Source organism: Phocoena phocoena, chromosome 1 (assembly GCF_963924675.1).
Source record: "Phocoena phocoena chromosome 1, mPhoPho1.1, whole genome shotgun sequence".
Classification (NCBI taxonomy): Eukaryota; Metazoa; Chordata; class Mammalia; order Artiodactyla; family Phocoenidae; genus Phocoena; species Phocoena phocoena.
In genome coordinates this window covers 136,986,021-137,005,231 of record NC_089219.1, presented here as the reverse complement: position 1 = coordinate 137,005,231, position 19,211 = coordinate 136,986,021, and the positions used below count along the sequence as shown (strand labels likewise).

Below are 19,211 nucleotides of genomic sequence, written 5' to 3'. Positions count from 1 at the left end.
GGTCTGGACACGTAGCGTACCATTACACTGCCACCGGAGGGGCAGAGAGCCGACTCGGGAGAAGTCCATACCTTTGCACATGCTGTTTATTTTCCGTTTCTGAGCGTCCTTTCCCTTACCTTCCTGTGAGTTCCTCCTCGTTTTACAAAACCCAGCGTGGACGCACTTCCTCCCACTGCGTAAGCCGGCCTTCCCCCGCCCCCCGACGTCACCCGCCCCGCCCCTCTCCGCTAACCACTGATCCCTCTCAGGCTCTCCACCGGGGCTAACCAGGTGCTTCCTCTCACTGCCCCACCAGGCCAGGTGGGAATGTTTGATCTGCCCCTAGCCTCTGGCCTGGTAAGGTAGAGCCCCTCCTTCTCATCTCTCTGAGCTCCTGCCTGGCATGTGGCCTGGCGCCTAGTTAACACGAGGCTGTAAGTAAGAGCGTTCTGATGGTCCTGTGGGAGGCGTGGATGACGCAGGGCTGGACATAGCTTTCTAGGTCAGTAGTTCCCGAGGCAGAGCAGATAGGGAAGGTCACACAGGAGGCTGGAGAACCCAAAGCCCCCTCCCACCCGCACAAGTCGGGGCCCAGCATCTTACCCCAGGAAGGAGGGCCTTCTGCCTCTGTGGAATTAGAGCAAGGAAGGTGTACTTCACACACAGCTCAGAGTGCCTCCCTCCCTCCCTCCCACCCAGCCTTTGCTGGCATGGGGGGAGCGAGCTGCATCCAGCCTTTGCTGGCATGGGGGGAGCGAGCTGCAGTAGGAAGAGTGGGCGCTGAGTCAGAGTGCGGGTCTGAATGGCCTCCATTGCTGCTAAACTTGGTTCTCCATCTGTGTAAATGAAGACAATAAATGGGACATCCCAGGCTGGACTATTTTAAGGACAAAATAAGATGTGTCAAGAGCCTGACCCCCCACCTGGGATGTAACAGATGCAGCTGCTCAGTACCCCCTAGAGACCTTTCCCTGCCCAGTCCCAGCCCCAGCACCCTGCCCCCGCTTCCATTTCTTCTCAGCTGAGGCAGGGTATTGGTATCATCATCCTCACCAGACAGAGAAAACAGAGGTGACTTTTTGCCCCAGAAGCATTTTTCAACATGAAATTTCCCCAAAGTTTTATGACCACAAGGCCACAAGCTGGGGTACGGGAACCACTAGGGTTTCCCCACTCCTGTAGTTTCTGCTGTGGGACTATTTCTATGTTTGGGGGCCCCAGGCTGCTCTCTGAGGTGTCCCAGCACCCTCTTCACATCCTGAAGGCCCAAGCACTTGTTCCATTGGTCCCCCTGCTCACCTGCTAGAGCCTCCCCAACCCCCCTTCATCCCATCCCAGGCCAGCCCAGCCTCCCCATCCTGCAGTGCTGGGGGGCTCTGGGAGCCATAGTTTCCCCCTACCCTCCAGGGACAGTAAAGAGGGGTTTTAACTGGCTCCTGCTGATAAGGCCCTAGGAGGGGAGGACACTCACCGCACACACACTCCACAGGATTGCCTGACCCCTTCCCCCATCCTCTTTCTCTCAGGCCACGTGTCTCCTTCAGCGGCCTTGCCTGCTGAGAGGTGCAGCAACACTCACTCTAACCTGATTCTGTTGTGTTTTCAGCACAGCCTGCACCCAGCCAGTTGTAAAGCAGCCCTGGGCTGCCCACTCCAAGCCCCCCCGATCCCCACTGCTCCTGTCCGAGGCCGCTTAGCTCCATTCTGTCTCCTGCTCCGAAATGCACCTTGCCCAAGGCTCCTCCACCAGCCAAAGGATGGTCTCTGCAGGCTTCCGCCTCAACCCTGGCGTCACCCCAACCCCAGGGGCCTCCCCAGCCCTCCCCCTCTGGCATGCCAACACTGCTCACTGCTGTGCTTGTTTCCTCCCTCCCCTCCCCTCCCCCTCCTCCACCCCAGGCCCCTGCCAGGCTAGTGAAGGTCAAGTGAGCATCCAGCCCAGAATTTAGCAATTCAGAGTAGGATAAGTTTCAGCGTTGTTCTTTAATAATTTAAGACTGACACACAGCCACCTACTCCCAGAGAGTCCCAACCCTTTGGGCAGTGGATGTGCCCAGGCAGGACAGCCCATCCTGCTGCTCGTGCCCTGCCAGCGGCCCACCTACAGCTGCCCTCAGGGAGTCTGGGCAGAGAGCTTGTGGCTGGGGACAGCTTGGCACCAGCTGCAGCCCGTGTCCAAGGTCACAGGAGAAGGAAGACAGAGGTCCTCATGGCCAGGCTGTGGTGGGGGGCAGGGCTGGTCTGGCCGGTCCCACTGGCCACAGCTGCACTTCCCTGAAATTGGTCTCGGTTTCATTTTGTTTCTTCAACCTTATATCACAAAGATTTCCCAGAATGTCCTAATATTCTGACTACCAGATAACATCTCCCAGATGTTCTACCACCAGACCACATGTGCTAATTTTGGGTTTGGAATATATGGTCAATGGCTGTAAGGCTGTTACTCCAGGACACTTTGTCCATTTCTGGAAAAAAAGCAAAGGTGTCGAATGGGAGCTGGGAGAAATGAGACTCAAAAAGGCGGGCTCAAGGCCAATATGGCTGAGTACTTTCTTTGGCTCTTGAGTGGGAGGGGCTGGGGGAGCCCTTGACAGTGTGGGAGGGGACCTGGGGGTAAGGCGATGCTCAGGGACCAACCGAAGGACCCACTGAATCTCTCCCCTCCCCCTGCCAACAAAGGTGCAGGAAGATGTTGACAACACCTCAGGCCTGGTCAGGGCGGAAGACCCATATCTTTTCCCCGGTTCTGCATAAATTAACATCCTCAAACAAAATACACAAACAGGCTCCTTCCCTCTGCTAAAGTGGCCAGTCACAGAAGCCCTGCCAAGGCCCAAGGGGTTACGTGCCACCATGTTCATTTTCAGTAGACAAAGCAGCTTTATGTAGTGCATTCCCAGCCACCCCCTGGGGTGGTTCAGAGTTTCCAAGGGGGTGACGGTGAGGGCAAAGGCACCTCTGGGTCACCGTGGGACAGGCCTCTGCCTCAGCACACGGATCGACAAGCTCTCCGCGTGGGCCAGGAGCTCCCTAATGTGAGCCAAGCCCAGTCCTGCAACCTTGGCCCCGTTCACCTCGAGGATCTCATCCCCCACTCCCAGCAGCCCCGAGTACAGCTTGGCCGTGCTCTCATCAGCCATCTCCTGCACATAGAGCCCTGCAAAGGAAAACAGGAGAACACAGGAAATCCAAATCAAAGACATGCAGCTCTGTGGAAGGCTCAGGTGGATGCTGTTTGGGGTGGAGGGGAGGCAGGTGCTCATACAGGGCACTACACACACACACACACACACACACACACACACACACTCCCTCATTATTCCACTTCACACTGCAACTGGCCTTATAAATAGATACAGTGTGCCCACCTCCATGGTATAACTTCATTTCTCTGTCTCCTCTTTTAAAATCCTCCTAATACAAATAATGCTTTAAGCTGTTATTATTCATGTATACCCCAGTGTGAATGAGCTAATCTTATCTTTTTCTGGGATAAGCTTTGATTGTAAAATAGGGAGGAAAATGTTGAAAAATTGAAACAAAGACCTACTACATGCCCGGCACCCTGCTAGGTGGGATTCACAAATAAGACCCAGCTGCTGCCCTCAAGTAGCTGGGGGTGGATGGTATCACTGGAGTAGCGAACGTGGCTGAGGTCAAATCCAAACCTGGTTTGCTTCACAGGATTGCCTGGGACTAGCCCTGGCCTCAGTCTTCCTCGGATACGGTTCCTTACTTAGGATTCAGAGGCTTCTGGGCAAAAGCCCAGGAAACATAGAAATTCTGGCCCCGTGTTTAAAGTCATCGTGACTCACTTTTCCCTTCTTCACACATACTTTCTCCCCTCAGTGACCCCAAGAGGCCCCACCTGGCTGGGACCATTCCCTAGGTCTCTAAGGTAGGGTGAGCCTGGGAAGAACCTGCTTCTCCTTTCCTGGGGTTCAATTTGAGGAACACAGTGGAGAAGGCTCTGGAAGGTTCTGGAAGCCTCCAGCTGGGCTGGGCTCCCTCGCTACACAGTGCAGGACGGTCCAGCTGAGGGAGCCCCTCTTGCCTCAACTTCTGCTGAAAACCTTTCAAACTCTCCATCAGCTGCTTCCACCTGACAGTAAGGGAGCACAGGCCCTTCCAGGGAAAGCTGGGTGCCCTCCACCCGGACGCACTGAGTGAGCACAGGTGTGCAGAGCTCAGGCCCTTCCACAGGAGGACTGCAGGGTGGGGACCCTATGCTGCGACAGCCCCTGCAGGACTCACTCAGGTTAGCGTTGCCTTAAGCACCCTCGCTGCTCCCCAGCCTGGACTTGGCTGGCTGATTAGAAACATTAAGCAGCTGCCCATCCCTGACTCCCTGCTTCCTCTTCCTAAAATCAGCTTCCTTAGAAGGGACCTGAAAGAGCATCTCGTCTGGTCCCCCAGCCTCCAGCTGGAAGCCTTGTAAGATGTCTTGGACGAGTGGAAGGTCATCTTCTGGTCCGCTCAGCCCCGCAGGAGCTTCTGGCCCCAATAGAAGTCAAGCTTTTCAGAGCCCACCCTCTGAAATTCGGGTTTGAAAGTGCATTGAAACCTCCTCTAAGGCACCTGAAGGTTTGCAGCTCTGGCTGTAGCAAATCCGATCTGTTGACATACTCCTCCTCCCTGGTCTGACCTGCGGAACAGCCTCTCAGTGTTTCTTGGCAGAGCTGAGCCTTTCCTGCAAGGCCGGCTCCCTCCTGACAAGGTCTGTCTGCCATCTTGGCTGCACGGGGCTTTTCTCTCAGCCCTTGCCCTATCCTTTCCCTCTTCTTTCTGGGTTCTTTAACAGCTTGTCTGCCCTGTCTGCGTGTTGGTAGCATGGGGAGAGGCAGGTAAGGAGGGCAGGGGTGGAGCCGGCAGAAACGGCTGCTGTACCGCAGAACATGCCAGTCGGGAGTGATGAGAAAACCCAAAAGAACGCAGCTGGAGGCCCAGACACTGCTGTCATGCCTGGGGTAGGTTTCACAACTGAAAGTCACGACACAAATATGACAGAAAGACTGCTATCGTAGGCATTTACCGTCTGCTGGAAACGGCCTTTGTTAAGGATGTATGATCTCTGTGTTGTATTCAATTAGAAGCAGAAGGCAAAGCCTGCTGTTCTCACATGCCTGTACAGAATCAGATGTGATAGCCAGCAAGTAACACCAGCATCTTGATGTTTTAGTGAGGAATGCAGACCCGCCCCAGCTCACGGCCCCTCTGAGGCCCAGGGGAAGTGACCCTTGGCTGCTGGAGCATGGCCTGTGGCAAGGAGGCACCAGCACCAGCCATGTTCCATGTGTGAGGGGAGCTCTGTGTGACATCCAGCAGCCAACTGCAGTGGCAGGAGCAGGGCACCAGCCGGGCAGGACAGGGAAGAGCCTATACCAACTAGGTGAGGGGCATCCTGGGGAGCGGGCCCGGCCAGAGCCCAGGAAGCTCTTGGTCATTAGAGACCCCTGCCCATCAGCAGTCTATGACAGGGGATGGGGGGAGGGGGTCCCACTGCCTGCAAAGGGGCCTAAAGGGACTTTTGGGGAGGATGGGGGGCATAGTAGAATGGCCAGTTGGGTATGATCTCACATTGACAGATGACACAGATCATGTCTTCCCCCGTCTGGAGTTCTACTCCCGCAATACACATTCTTTTTCTGAAGAGGGAGAAGAAGAAATGGGCCAGGCACTTTCCCATATACCTCACTGAATGCTCCTTATGACTCTTCCAGGTAGGGTTTCATTAGCTTCATTTTACAAATTAGAGACCCGAGGCTCAGAGTAGGTAAGTAACCTGCTCAAGGTCACACAGCCAGTGGAGGCACTGGAGTACAAACCACACTGTCGTCCAGCTATGCCTGCATGCTGCCTCTCTGGGAGAGCCTGTCTCCCTCACCGAAGGAGAGAGGAAGCTGGAGGAACGGGCAGAGTGGCTAACAGGCCGTGGAGCACTTTGCAATGGTCAACATATGCTCACAACGGCCATCTCCCTGTGAGGAGAGACAGGCGCCCTCCTGAGGGCCAGAGTGGGGAGAAACTCATCCTCCCTTCCTCTCGCACTCATGTAAACTCCATCATCAGCCAACAGTCAGAACTACCTTCAAGTCAACCAGACCCCGGCCACTTCTCACCACCTCCACAGCCGCCCCAGTCTAAGCCGCCACCACCATGTCTTCCCTGGACTGTTGAAATAGCCCTAAAACTGGTCTCCCTGGCTCCACCGTCACCCCACTAGGGTCTGTTCTCAACACAGCAGCCAGTGAGCCTGTTAAAGTGTTCAATCAGAGAACGTCAGTCCCTGCTCCAAGCGCCTGGTGGCTCCTGTCTCACTGGCAAGAAAGCCCCTTCTGACCTCAGCTCAGTCTCCCTCTCCCATTTCTGGGCTCAGCTGTCTCCCCACCTTTCTGCCCTCAGCTCAGTCTCTCCCCTTCACCCCTCTGTCCAGCTTGACCTCCTTGCAGTTCCTCCCACAGGCCAAGCTCATTCCCAGCCCTCAGGGCCTCGCACTGGCTGTTCCCTCTGCCTGGAACGCTCTTCCCCAGACACCACATCGCCCACCCTCACTTCACTCCACTGTCTGTCTGCTCAGGGGTCTCTTCTCAGAAAAGCTGCCCCACCGGTACTCCCATACTCACTGCCCTTGGGCCTTATCCTGCTTTATTTGTGTTTGTTTCTTAGTACTCTTCGCCATCTGACATACATATAACACGTTATATGTATATATAAAATATATAAATAAATATAAGTAAACATATGTGTATATATATATATATATATTTGTAGATACAGTCTAGCTCCCTCATGAGAACGTGCACTCCTGAGGATGAGGGTTTTGTCTGTTCCATTCACTGCTCTATCCCCAGTATCTACAACCACCTAGTAGGTGCTCACGTATATTGTTGAAAAAGGACTGATGGAACATACGCAAGAACTCGCTCTGTTCTTCAAGTCTGGCAGCAGGCAGATTTCAGCCAGCTAAATCATCTTGACCTAGGAGATCAAAGCAGAGGACTAAACCCTCCGCGGCACAGCCCAGCCAGGGCAGCTTTGCGCGTGTCTTTCTGTGTCTGTCTCTCCCTTTCTTCCTCCTCACTCTCCTCTCCTTCCCACTCCTGCATGTCTGTCTTCCTTCCTTCCTCATCTCAACTGAGAAATGTATGTCAAGGTCCCTTGCCCTGTGATGGATTCTGACCCACAGACCTTGGGGAAAGGCCTGGGGAAGTCATTTTGCCCTGAAAGATTCATGGGGCAGGGCGGAGAACTGGCCAGAGTGCAGAAGGATGTTCAGAGCCCCTCCCTGATCCTGCCAGTAATGAATCAAGACCTAGCAGGCCGCCCAGCCAGGGGCCTGGAGCCAGGATACATGTGAACATACCCGGCAGGGGCCAGCCCTGAGGGAGGGGCCTGGATGCACAGACAGGCAGGCACGGTCCACGGTCCACGTGCCCGGACATACTCCACAGCTAGCGGAAGGGAACCAGTTAAACACACCAGCCACATCCAAGGGATCCAGAGAACCAGCCAGCACAAACAACCTCCCTCAGGCTCTCCAGTGAAAAGGTGGCATTAAGATTCTGATTTCAAGATGGACAGAGGGACAGTGGAGCAAGCCTGCCATCTCTACCCCCTTGAGGGGAGAATTCTAGTCCTTTCTCTGAGAGGCTCTCTGAGTCCAGAGCTCATTCATTGTTCAGCCAAAGACAGGAAATGGAAACAACCACAGCCAGAAGGCACTGCAGTGGTTTGCCAAGTCCCCAGGGCTGTGGAGCCAGAAAAGGGAGGTGGGGGCCTACCTGAGTCCCGGCGTCCATTCCCAGAGGCCACACAGAAGCCGAAAGTGCCCTCCGGGGAGCGCTGTAGCTGCAGCTGGCTCGTGCCGTCCGGGAACACCTCCACCATGCGGCCCACGGCGCGAGCCAGGCCCGGGGCACTCACGTCCTCCACGCTGAGGGAGGGCCGGGGCGGCGCCTTGGCTGGCCTGTGAGGGGCCGGAGGCGAGTGAGGGTGAAGAGAGCCAGCACTGGGGCCCAGCCCCTCCCTGGCTGAAAGACGGTGGATGCCACGAGCCAGGGCTGAGCCTGGCGGGTTCTCACAGCCGTCTGAGGCTCCGCAGAGCCCGCTGCAGACCCAGAAGCCCCTCCCCCAAGAGCAGTGGTTGTTAACCTTTTTAGGTGCAGAGATCTCTCTTGAGAATCTGCTGAAAGCTTTAATTTTACATAAAACTTCCAGGAGTTAATGGACCCCCTGAAGTTCCTCCATGGAGCCCCGGGTAAGAGCAGCTAGCCTAGCAGGTCTCATCAGAGAGGGTGGATTTCTCTAGGCAGGGTCACAGGGCGAGGGCCTCTTTGGGGGCCATGTCTCTGGATCTTCAGTAAGATCTTTAGCTGGGCTAAGGAAGCTCCCTGAACATTCTGATTTCAAAATGTAGAGGGACGGAGGAATCAAACCTTCCAACTCTACAGAAACCCCAACCCCTGTCCAGTTGCACAGGACAAGGGCACTGAGGAATGGGCTCCAAGACCCCTGAGGCAACTGAGGCACAGGTAGTCAGCCTCACTTTCTCTTTTAAAGGGACCCCCCTCGGGCCGTGCTGCTAAGGCAGGAAGGAGTTAAGCATATAGCTCCACTGTCCATGCCCTGGGTTTATGCTCCAAACCACTTGCCCACTCTTACCTGTCAGCTGCATTGTGATGCCCTGGCTCCCCTACCAGGTAGAGGTTGGACCGGTCCACCTTGCCACTCAGCAGAGAATGGAGGTTCTGAAAAGAGGCAGCTTTCCAACGTTGGCGAGAGGGTGACACCTAGTGGGAAAGGCCCAATATTGCAGGTGAGAAAAGCCACCTGGCAAGGGCTTGACAGAGAGGGGACCCCAACCATGAACCTGAGAGCCTGCTAAGAAAGTAATGGCATAAGCTTTTGTCATTACTTCAAAGTGCTTAACAGGAATAACCATAACTTACTTAAGGAGATGGGCCTATGTAGGCGTTTTGAAGCTTCAAAGTAAAAAAATTTTGGGCTGAAATAAAAACTGAATAGGGTAATGCTAATTATCTCACTTATTAAGAAAATCTAATTTTTTCCTTGATTATGAAAAAAGGGTGAAATCAATCACAGAATAATAAACACAATTGTAGAATTAAAATCTTAAATAGTTTGTGATTCTTTAGTATCCCTTTTATGATTGCTGACATTAAAAATTTTATCAAGTATGCACCTTAAAACGCTGTGCATTAAAAAGATGGACAAGACGAAAGTCCCTCAAGGAGTTCGCACCATGATGGGGGTGAGATGAGCATGGACAGGTCAAAAGCCCTAAATGCATGTTGTAAGTGTGAGGCTAGAAGCACGGACAACGCTGTGCAGGGAAGCAGAGACAGACTCAGCTCAGGAGGCTCCAGGGCACTGGAGGAGCTGACGCCTGGGCGGGGCCTGAAGCATGAGCTCTCCAGGTGAAGACGGAGGTGGGGTGTTCCAGGCAGAAGAAATAGCAGATGCAGACAGAGAGAGATGGGACAAAGCATGCATATTCTGGAACATACTCATGGTCTAGGTGGCTGGGCTGCAGAGGTGATGGGAGACAGGCTGGAGCCAAGGGGCCACGCCCAGAAGGACCCTATATGACCTGATGAGGAGCCACTGAGTGATGTTAATCAGAAGAGTTACAAGGTCAGATCTGTGTTCTAGAAACTGACCCAGTGAGGAGGCTATTCCAAGGGTGGGGGTGGGAGGCAGGAAGAGGCCAACTTTTTTTTTTTTTTTTTTGTGGTACGCGGGCCTCTTACTGTTGTGGCCTCTCCCGTTGCAGAGCACAGGCTCCGGACGCGCAGGCTCAGCGGCCATGACTCACGGGCCCAGCCGCTCCACAGCATGTGGGATCCTCCCGGACCGGGGCAAGAACCCGTGTCCTCTGCATCAGCAGGTGGACTCTAAACCACTGCGCCACCAGGGAGGCCCAAGAGGCCGACTTTTAAACAAATACCGCACACATTATTTATCACACTGGAAATCCGTGCTCTCAGGAAGACGTATTATCAAGAAGCTTAAGAGGGGGCCCTGACCTTGCCTCAGGGCTCCGGAGGGCCTTCTGGGAGAAGTCAACTCAGAATGGAAAGATAAGCAGGCATTCCCCAGGGAAACGGGGGAGGGGAGAAGGGAGGAGCCTTCCAGATGCAGGTGCAAAGGTCAAAGAGCCATAGCCACTAGAGGATGTGGGAGCAGCCCACGTGGCGAAGGTGCTCACTGCCCACTCAGAAGGGCAAAAGGAAAACCAAGCCAGGGCAGCAGCCATCCACCCTCTCACCACACACACCTGTCAATACAACAGTCTAACAGGAAGGTGTTCACCCTGAGCTATGTCATGAATATACCAGGCTGAGATGGAGTCTTCTTTCATGGTCTTTTTTCAGTTCTTGAACAATTCTTTCTGCTGTGCAGTCCTCCTGGCACTTGCTCCCACTCTTTCTTGGCCAGCTTACTTCCTAACTTTGCCCACTTGGCTTACATCGCCCATAACCCCTCTCCTACACTAATGGGCTGTCATTTCCCTCGGGCTTACAGAGATTGAAGCTTTGATGGCCATACATCCTGGCACCACGGCTCAGACACACTGGGGACAAATCTAACTTCCTGAGAAAAGCAGCAAATTCCTGGAGCACAATGCCACTCTAGGCTTTTGTCCCCAGCTTGAGATGGCTTTGCTTTTGTTTCTTTGTCTTCCATTCATTCATCCAGCAAATATTCTGTACGGGGTGCAAGGCAACCAATGGAATTTTCATTCAGCCTGCGTTCTCTTCCCTGCTTCAGCCTGAAAAATGAAAGGCTCCAGTGCCCCAAACTCCAATCGCCTGCTTCGTTCTGCCCAGGGGAGGGAGCAGCGAAGAGAAGAACAGACATAATACCTGGAAACACCTGGATTAGAACAGCACTTCCAGAGACATAGCTGAGAGTTAGGTGCTACTGTTGGTTTGCTGTTGGTTTATCCTCTAGCACGTGGGAGGGGGGACTTTAGCAGGCTGCCCTGCATTCACTCACTCACTCACTCATTCATTCACTGTGTATTGAGTATGTCTACCATACTAGTCATCATCCTAAATATTTGGAATATAAAGATCAAGTAGTGTCTCTGCAGGGAATCACATTCCACCGAGGGGACACAGACAAAAGTTAAAATACTAAGTGACAAGTTCCGTGAAGGAGGGAAGCACAGGATGAGAAGGGAAGACAGAGCAGAGGTGCCCAGCTCAGCCCAAGGAGGGACTGGAAGTGGCTTCCTGGAGAAGGCGGTGCCTTCAGTGTTGATGGATGAGCAGACATTAGTAGGTAGAGAAAAGCATTTCCGGTGAAGGTTCAAAGTCAGACTGTGTGGCCTGATTACAGAACTGCAAAGTCAAGGATAAATGGGGTCAAGTGTTAGAAGAGTGACGAGATGAATGCAGTCAGATCACAGAAACCCTTTGGCAATGTCAAGTGACCTGAACTTTATCCTGGGGGTGATAAGGGACCAACAGCAGGTGTTCAACGAGGGGATGGCAAGGCCAGATTTGCACACTAGGAGGACCACTCTGAAAACCACGTGGAGAAAGACGGGGCAGGGATGCTCGCCAGGAGGCCGTTGAGGTGATCCTGGTGGGAAGTGATCTGTGCTAGACTAAAGAGTGGCTGTGGCCATGGAGAAGGTTCCAAAACGATCGGGCAGTCGACACCAGGACTGGGCAGAGGTGGCAGAGTGAGGGCGGGGGTCTAGGATGAGCCCAGGCTCGGGCAGCGGGGTGGAAGGACAGAAGCTTGGGTGCTGCCCACTCCCACTGTGTCCAGGGAATCCATGTCTCACGGATGGACTGTGGGAACGCCAGTAGCTTCCCTTTCTCCACCTGGGACTCCTTGGGCAGCACCCTCAGCACTTCTTTCCTCCTTCCACCTTTCACTCCAATGGTGGCTACACCCCCACTGGCCTCACACACCCCTCGGCTGGGCCCTTGGGACTCACCGGATGCAGGGATTGTAACGATGGGGCTCTCTTCATTTTGGGGGCGCTGGTGTGTGAAGCCGGGCTGGGCGCAGGGGGCTGCAGCTGCTCCACACTGTAGCTGCGGGACTTGCCCAGCTTGGGCCTTGTGCCCTGACTTGTCAGGGCCAAGAAGAACTTTTTCAGCCCCAGGGTGGAGGAGATGCTGCCGCTGCTTTTCTTGTTCTTGTCAGAAGGGGCAGCTGAGGGCAGGCTGGGTCCCACATTGACCCCTGGCAATGCTCTGAAACGCAAAGATGGACATGAGGTGGGTGGGAGAGGGCTGGAGGAGGCAAGGGCCCATCCCATGTGCCCCAGATGGGCCCACACCACTGCCTCACTGAGGAAGTGACAGCCAGGCTGCAGAAAGGAAGGCCGCGCGGTTTTCTGAAGGATGCTCTGCTTGGGTAGACTTTAGGGAGAAGCTCAGACAAGACCCCTGGTGTCACACTCAACTGTGGGTTCACTCAATCGTCCGTCCATCCAACATTTCTTCAGAACCTCTTCTAGGCCTCTTCTTGGCAGATAACTGGGGTATGTGATAAACATGACAGGCAAGACCCTTACTCTCGGGAGCTTACAAACAACAGAGTAGTAAACAAAGGAGAAAACCCACCAGCAACTGATGAGCAGGGTGAAGCGGAGAGTGACACGGTGGCCGGGGAAGGCCTCTCTGAGAAGATGACATTTAAACCGAGGGCTGAATGGCAGCAAGGAGCCCGGAGGTGAGAATTCCAGGGCAAGGGAACAGCTGGAATCACAGCTCTGGGCAGGAAGAGGCTCAGTGTGTGGTGGGTTCAAGGACATAATGGGGCCAGGTCCACAGGACTTCCAACATAATGAGCAAGGGGGGAAAGAGGGGTCAGATGGGGTCAGACAGGTGGGCCGAGGCCGGATTACACTGAGTGCTATAAGCCAAGGTAAGGGGTTTGAATTCTACTCCAAATGAGAGGAAAAACCACTGGGGGGTTTCAGCAGGAGAAATGACACCATTTAATTAAGGTTTTAAAAAGATACCTCGGACTGCAGTATGGAGAAGGAACTGCAGGGGCGAGAGGGAAGGCAGAGAGCAGGTAGGGACCATTAGATTTGTACAGGAAGAAGGAGTGCACTGAGACCAGGAGAAATGCCGTCCAGGTGGCTGCAGGAGCCACCTGTGTGGATGGCCGTGTGCTGTGTGTTTGCCGGGAGGAGGACCCGGGGAAGCAGCTTTTGTCGAGAGTGATTGAGACTTCCACTAGGCCTTTCAGGCATCCCAGTGGAGATGTCGGGGGAGCTGGATACACGAATCTGGAGTTCTGGGGAGCACACGGGGCTGGAGATCTGGCTTCAGTGGCATGTGAAGCCTTGGGCTACATGTCACCAGGAATGGTGCGTAGTGGAGAAGAGAAGGCCCGGCCAGAGGACCAGCTCACCAAGGCTCTGAGGCCCCAGAGCAAGGACTCAGACCCTCAGTGCTAGAGGAGAGCATGGAAACATGAGTGCCGGGCTGTTTCCCAGCCCAGAGTCAGGAGCAAGTCCTCTCAGACGGAGAGCCCATCCTGGGTGCACCTCGAGAGCTGGGACTGTCTGCACAGCTGTGCCTAGCACAGTGCCTGGAGCTTCAGGCCATTCAATGAAAGCTCAGTGAGCGAATAACCACATACACTAGACTGAACGGCGCTGGCAAAGGAGTGCTGGGGTGCCACGCTTGCACCTAGTCTAGGAGTCCCCCGAGGATGGGGAGTAGTCAGCTTATCACGCTGCCACTCCAGGGGATCTCCTTCCCCACCCAGCGCCCTAATCCCCCACCTCCTGCATCAGGGCTGTTGCTCCTGTCACTCACCGGGATGACACACGCCCTACAGAACTCGGCTCTGTCCTCTGCAGGCCGCCCTCTGGTTCCTGGCCGGACTCTGTCTCCTCTGAGGCCGGGGAGAAGGTGATGCCCATGGAGCTGATGGTGCCAACAGCTGCTGAGGTGAGACAGCCCTGGAGTCCTCCTGCAACAGCCACAGCAACCCTCCTGTGTCACTGATCCATCCCCATGGGTCATGGGCGGGGGGCGGACGTTCCCAACCCAACGACAGAGGCAGGAGAACCAGAGGAAGATGGAGAGAAGTCGGAGCCCCATGAGAGCAGTGGAGACAGTGGTGAGACACACGCCAAGCAGGGAGGGGTCTTATTTCCTGCTGAACCCCATCACCCCCAGCACAGCGCCTCGTGCACAGCAGATGAGAAATAAACATCTGTGAAATGAAGGGCTGCTTGTGATAAGCCATGTCCCTCCTATAGCAAGAGATAATTGGGGTGGGGGGCGGATTTTGTATTCCCGGGACAAAAACCGCAATCTTGCTGGCTGTGACATCTAACAGCTAAAAGATAGCCACCGTTTTTGGAGCACGTGTGAAGTTCTAGACAATGAGTTAAATGCCCTACAGAGACTATTTCATGGGTTCCTAGGAGATGGGTTCTATCATTCTTCTCAGGTTACAGAGGAGGAGCCCAGGACCTCCTGGCTAATGAGAGGAGGAGCCTCACCTGGACCTCTGCTCCAGGTCTCGAGCAGGTGAAGGCCAGGCTGCCCAGAAAGGTCTGCAGCTCTCAGAATAAACGCCCCGTAGGAAGTGGGTAGGGGCAGCCAGCAGCCAGCCTAGAGCCCACCCGACGGAGGAAAACCACACCTCAGCACAGGGCAGGCGGGAGCTCAGGGTGGGGCCTGCTTCCTCAAGGTTCGTGTGAGCAAGGGAAGGAGGGGAAGAGTGTTTGCTCCCCGCATGTAGTGGAGCGTGTGGCCGGCACACCCGGGGCAGAGCAGGGGGGCGCTCAGCATCCACATCCGCAATAAGGTCAGTAAGGCCTGTCACCTCTCTGCCCTCTTCTCCTCCACTCTGTTTCCAAGCCCTGGTTTCCCCCCCCACCCTGAGCCATCACAGCCCCAGGGCTGCCAGAGCCGCAGACACAGGAAGGCAAGGCTGTGTATGTCGGGCCTGTTATCTCTGCCTAAGGGTGAGCGGCTGAGTTGCTCACCTCAGATCACAACATCGGGGATCAGAGCCCAAGGGCCGCCAATGCTCAGGATTTGCCCGTGATATGAGGACCCCTTCCAAGGGCAGAGGTGGTACCCTCTATCCTTCAGCAGCCTTTGCTGCTGAAACCTAACAGCCTGCCCAGCAGGCTCGGGGATGTAGGAGGGCTCGGGCACCAGAGAACGACCCCAGCACTGTTTGTAGGAGCTCTGCCCACTGGGCACCCGGACAGCACGTCTGCTTCGCCACATGGAGGAGGTCTCGAGGGCTGGATGCCTGCTGAATTACTTCATTTATGCATCCCCCAAAGGGCCTAGGATGGCGCTTGGCCTGTAGCAGGTGTTCAGTCAATACTGAATGAATGAGTGAATGAATGAAAGGACGACCTTCAAGCAGAAAGACGTTAGCCGTGTGATTATTTGGCGTTTGTTGCTCTTAGTAAATCCTGGAGCTGCTGCTTCTTCCTGCTCTGTTGGTAGCAAAATTCCCTTAAAGCCCAGGCCTCTGGCAGCCACAGAGCTTGGAGCTCCTGTACACACCTCAGGGTTCCCACTACCGCCGCCCCCAGGGTGAGCTGGCTAATCCGCCTCCAGGCTGATGTGGAATCCTGTACCAGCCCACGGACCCCCGCCAGCTTCCCCAACATTTGCCGCGGCTCTGGGGGCTCCTCGGGGCTGCCATAGGAACAGTACATGGGTGTGTCATCTATTAAGATGAACAGTACGTGAAGACTCAGAGTGCCTGGTGGCCCACAGACCCAGCCTGTGTGTGGCCTCTGGTCTAGGGCTGCCCTAGCCCCAGAGGAATCCCTTACCATCTCCATGGTCCTCCGGCGGTACTGCAGGCTTCTGGCTGTAGGTGCCCTTCTCCCCACTGCCCGCGAGGATGGCTTCTCCCCAGGGCTCCTGCAGCCCCTGGGGCGTGCTGTTGTCGCAGTGACTGGTGGACGGGGCCCGCAGGGGGCGCGTGACACAGGGGCTGCGGGGCTGGGGCTGCGGCCGGGTGAGCTCACAGGCCCTGGGAACTAGGCTTCTGGAAGACGGCACAGAGGTGTCCATAGGCTCTCCCTGGTCACCCGGCCTGCAAAGTCCAGCCAGGGCTGCCTTCCTGTGAGACACAGGGGAGGTGGTTTTCTTTGAAGAGGGAGGGGTCGGCACCCAGCCTTCGGGGGAGAGGGAAGCGGTTGGCTGCTGGGCCTGGTGGGGGGCAGAGGGCTCTGTGTGGCTCTGATTCAGGGAGTCAGTTCCCAGAGACTCTTGGCTGTCTACAACCTGGGCTTGTCTGCCTGGCCCCGAGGAGCCCACCTTCACGGAAGAGGCGATGGCATAGGCTGTCCGGGAATCCATGGGCTGAGCCCAGTGATTTTCCAGCCCTGGTCCAGGCTGGGACCCCAGGGAAGCCCTCTTAGAGTCCTGGACAAGAGGCTTAGAGAAAGCATCTTCTCTGGGGAGCAAAGTCCCCTCAGGCGTCTGTCCCATGCCTTCTGTCACCTCATCCAACACCTCCACTAGCTCCAGCCCAGGCAGGTAGTGCGGGGCCTGGGGGCTCCGGAGCGGCCCCATTTCAGCCTTTCCGAACAACCTTTGGCCTCCCCGAGGTCTGGAGGCCCGGAGACGGGGGCTGCTGCCGCGGACCCTACTGGGCTGGGAGGTCCCGGCCTCCTCACTGTCGGTCCTGCAGCTGTCGGAGGTGTCCGTGCTGTCCAGGGCCGAGTCTACCTCCTCGGGGCGCGCCTGGCCCCCGATGTGCGTCTCCCGGATCCACTCGGTGTAGAGTCCAGGCTCGGCAGGGAAGAGCCGGAGGGGCCCGCCCAGGCCCCGAGGGCTGCGGAGCTGCGCCAACGCCCCCTCCATCCCGCAGGCGGCTTCGCGCTCCCGGAGGACCCTCGGGTCGGGGGCGATGCAGTGGCCGCAGGCTCGGCACCTCCTCTCGCTGCCCTGAGCGAGCGGCGGCGCGGGAAGGCCCCGGGGCTCCAGCCCGCCCAGCAGCGGGTGGAGAGACCCTGCGCCTGCGTCCTGGCGCCGGCAGCCCCCGTGGACGTAGTCGGCGAGGTCGGGCTTGGAGCGCAGGGGGCCCTGGTCCGCCGGCTGCAGCGTGGTGCTCAGCACCTGGCGCTGACGCTGCTGCAGCCGCTCGAGGTAGCGGGACTCGGCGTCGCGGGCTGATTCATCCTCAAAGCGGACGTGGGATGGGGAGGAGGCCCGCTTCGGCCACTGCCCGCTGCTGGACTCCCCGCTGGAGGAGTCACTCGTGTTCCCGTTCTGGAGGTTGTCTCTGCAGGCAAGGGTCATCCTCGGGTCCAAGGCTGGGCTTTTCCGCCCATCTCTGATGGGGAGGCAGGAGGAGACAGGTCACGGGCAGAAAGAGGGGAGGAAGGTACAGACTCCCCGCTGGGCACCCACCAGCCCCGCTCCACCCTGGGGTACAGTCTCCCACTGTGCTCAGTGGAACTACAACCCAAAGTTGCCCCCAGTCAGGCTCCTCCGGAGTCGGGCAGCAAAGCAGAGCAGCTTACAGGTGCACCCTGCTCCTGAACACAGCACTAAGTAAAGTGAGCAAAGTGAACGCAACCTTCTGTACGTTTGCCTCTCCCTCTGCTGCCTGGCTCAGCCTGAGTTAAGATGAAACACTGTTAAACTCAGGATTGTACAGAAGGATGATACCGAAGTCCTCGTGTGTGTGTGTGTGTGTGTGTGTGTGTGTGTTTAGGAGAAGAAGTGAGCCTGGCCATCATGGGCATCTGGTGAATTGGGATGAATTGTGGCAATGCTGTATTTTTTATAAAGTTTTAATGGGAAGAGCATACTTTAAGTCTCCATGGAGACTGTGTAGGACCCGCAGTCAGTGTTTCTAAACATTCCTGCTCTCAAAAGTATCTACTCAGGGTTCCTAATCATCTTGCTTGGACAAAATTTAGACAGAGTGACACTGGTGTTTCTTCTTGGTCTCTCCACCTTGTCTGTTCCAACAACCCCTCCTGTACCTGCCCCTCCCCAGGCCCTCACACACACGCTTGCCCCGAAAAGCTGTGATGACAATTACTGTGCTAGGAAGAGTCCTCACGGTCTGTCATCAACCTTTGCTCTGGGAGACACTGTGGCTGGTGGTCAAGTCCTGCTCAGCTCAAGAAAATACCTGCACAAATCTCACACTGGGCCTCTCAGAGCCAGGCAACCTGAGGTTCAGACCCCTGTGCAAATGGACCCAGGCCTACAGGTCATTTCCTATCAGAGGCCACCTAAGTAAAGCCAATGCTCCTCCCTTCCTTTCACAGCACCTCCCCACCAATCTACCGCTGAGTGGCTGGGATTCACAGCATTTCTGACATTTCTCACTTCTTTGTCACTCACGTTGGACCCCTGCAGTGGCCTCTTATTCACTGGTCCTCCTGGAGCAAAGCTTCATCACACCATCTCTCAAGGGGGACACAGGATCAAGTTCACAGTCTTTGGGGTAAAAGTACAGGCCCTCCACATCCCTCTCTGCCTTCCTCTCCAGCTCTGTCCCCCACCACCCACTTGTAAGGCCTCCACCCCATCTACCTCACGCAACCCTCCTGCCACTGTCTCCTGGAATCTTTCTTCTTAACCTGACTGCATTTGATTCCTAGGTATTAAATCTTACCTGTGTACAGATACCACGTGTGATGGTTAATTTTATGTGTCAGCTTGGCTGGGCCATGGTCAAACACTATTATACTTGATCAAACATTGTTCTTGATGTTTTTGTGAAGATGTTTTTTTGGATAAGATTAATATTTAAACTGGTGGACTTCAAATAAAGCTGATCACCCTCCATGGTTTGATGGGCCTCATCCAATCAGTTGAAGGTCTTAATAGAACAAAGACTGATCTCCCCTGAGCAAGAAGGAATTCTGCCAGCTGACTGCCTTTGGATTTGAGCTGCAACTCTTGCCTGGGTCTGAAGCCTGACAGCCTACCCTACAGACTTTGGACTTAAAAAGCTTCCATGATACCATGAGCCAATTTTTTTAAAATAAAATTTTCTCTCCATATATAAACACACATCGTGTTGATTCCTTCTCTGGAGAACCCTGACTAATATACATCTTGATGATGATACATCTTCCTGACTAATATACATCCTGACTAATATACATCAAGATGTATATTACCCATGCCATTCGTCATCAGAGACTCAGAAGATGTCAGGGCTGGAAGGGACTGCCATGACCACGTGACCCCTCCTCGTTTCTACAAAGGAGAGGC

At 55.2% G+C, this 19,211-nt stretch overlaps 1 protein-coding gene across 1 annotated transcript in view; it reads right to left on the bottom strand.

The window, feature by feature from the left end:
• Positions 1–2,945: 2,945 nt before the first annotated feature.
• Positions 2,946–19,211, bottom strand: part of KIAA1614 (KIAA1614 ortholog) — a 35,437-nt gene continuing 19,171 nt past the window's right edge. The window contains exons 5-10 of the mRNA XM_065895650.1: positions 15,797–17,307; positions 13,800–13,956; positions 11,957–12,218; positions 8,644–8,771; positions 7,764–7,948; positions 2,946–3,139 (exon numbers count right to left, since the gene is read on the bottom strand). Coding sequence (XP_065751722.1) covers positions 2,946–3,139; positions 7,764–7,948; positions 8,644–8,771; positions 11,957–12,218; positions 13,800–13,956; positions 15,797–17,307 — 2,437 coding nt within the window. The remainder of the gene's footprint in view (positions 3,140–7,763; positions 7,949–8,643; positions 8,772–11,956; positions 12,219–13,799; positions 13,957–15,796; positions 17,308–19,211) is intronic.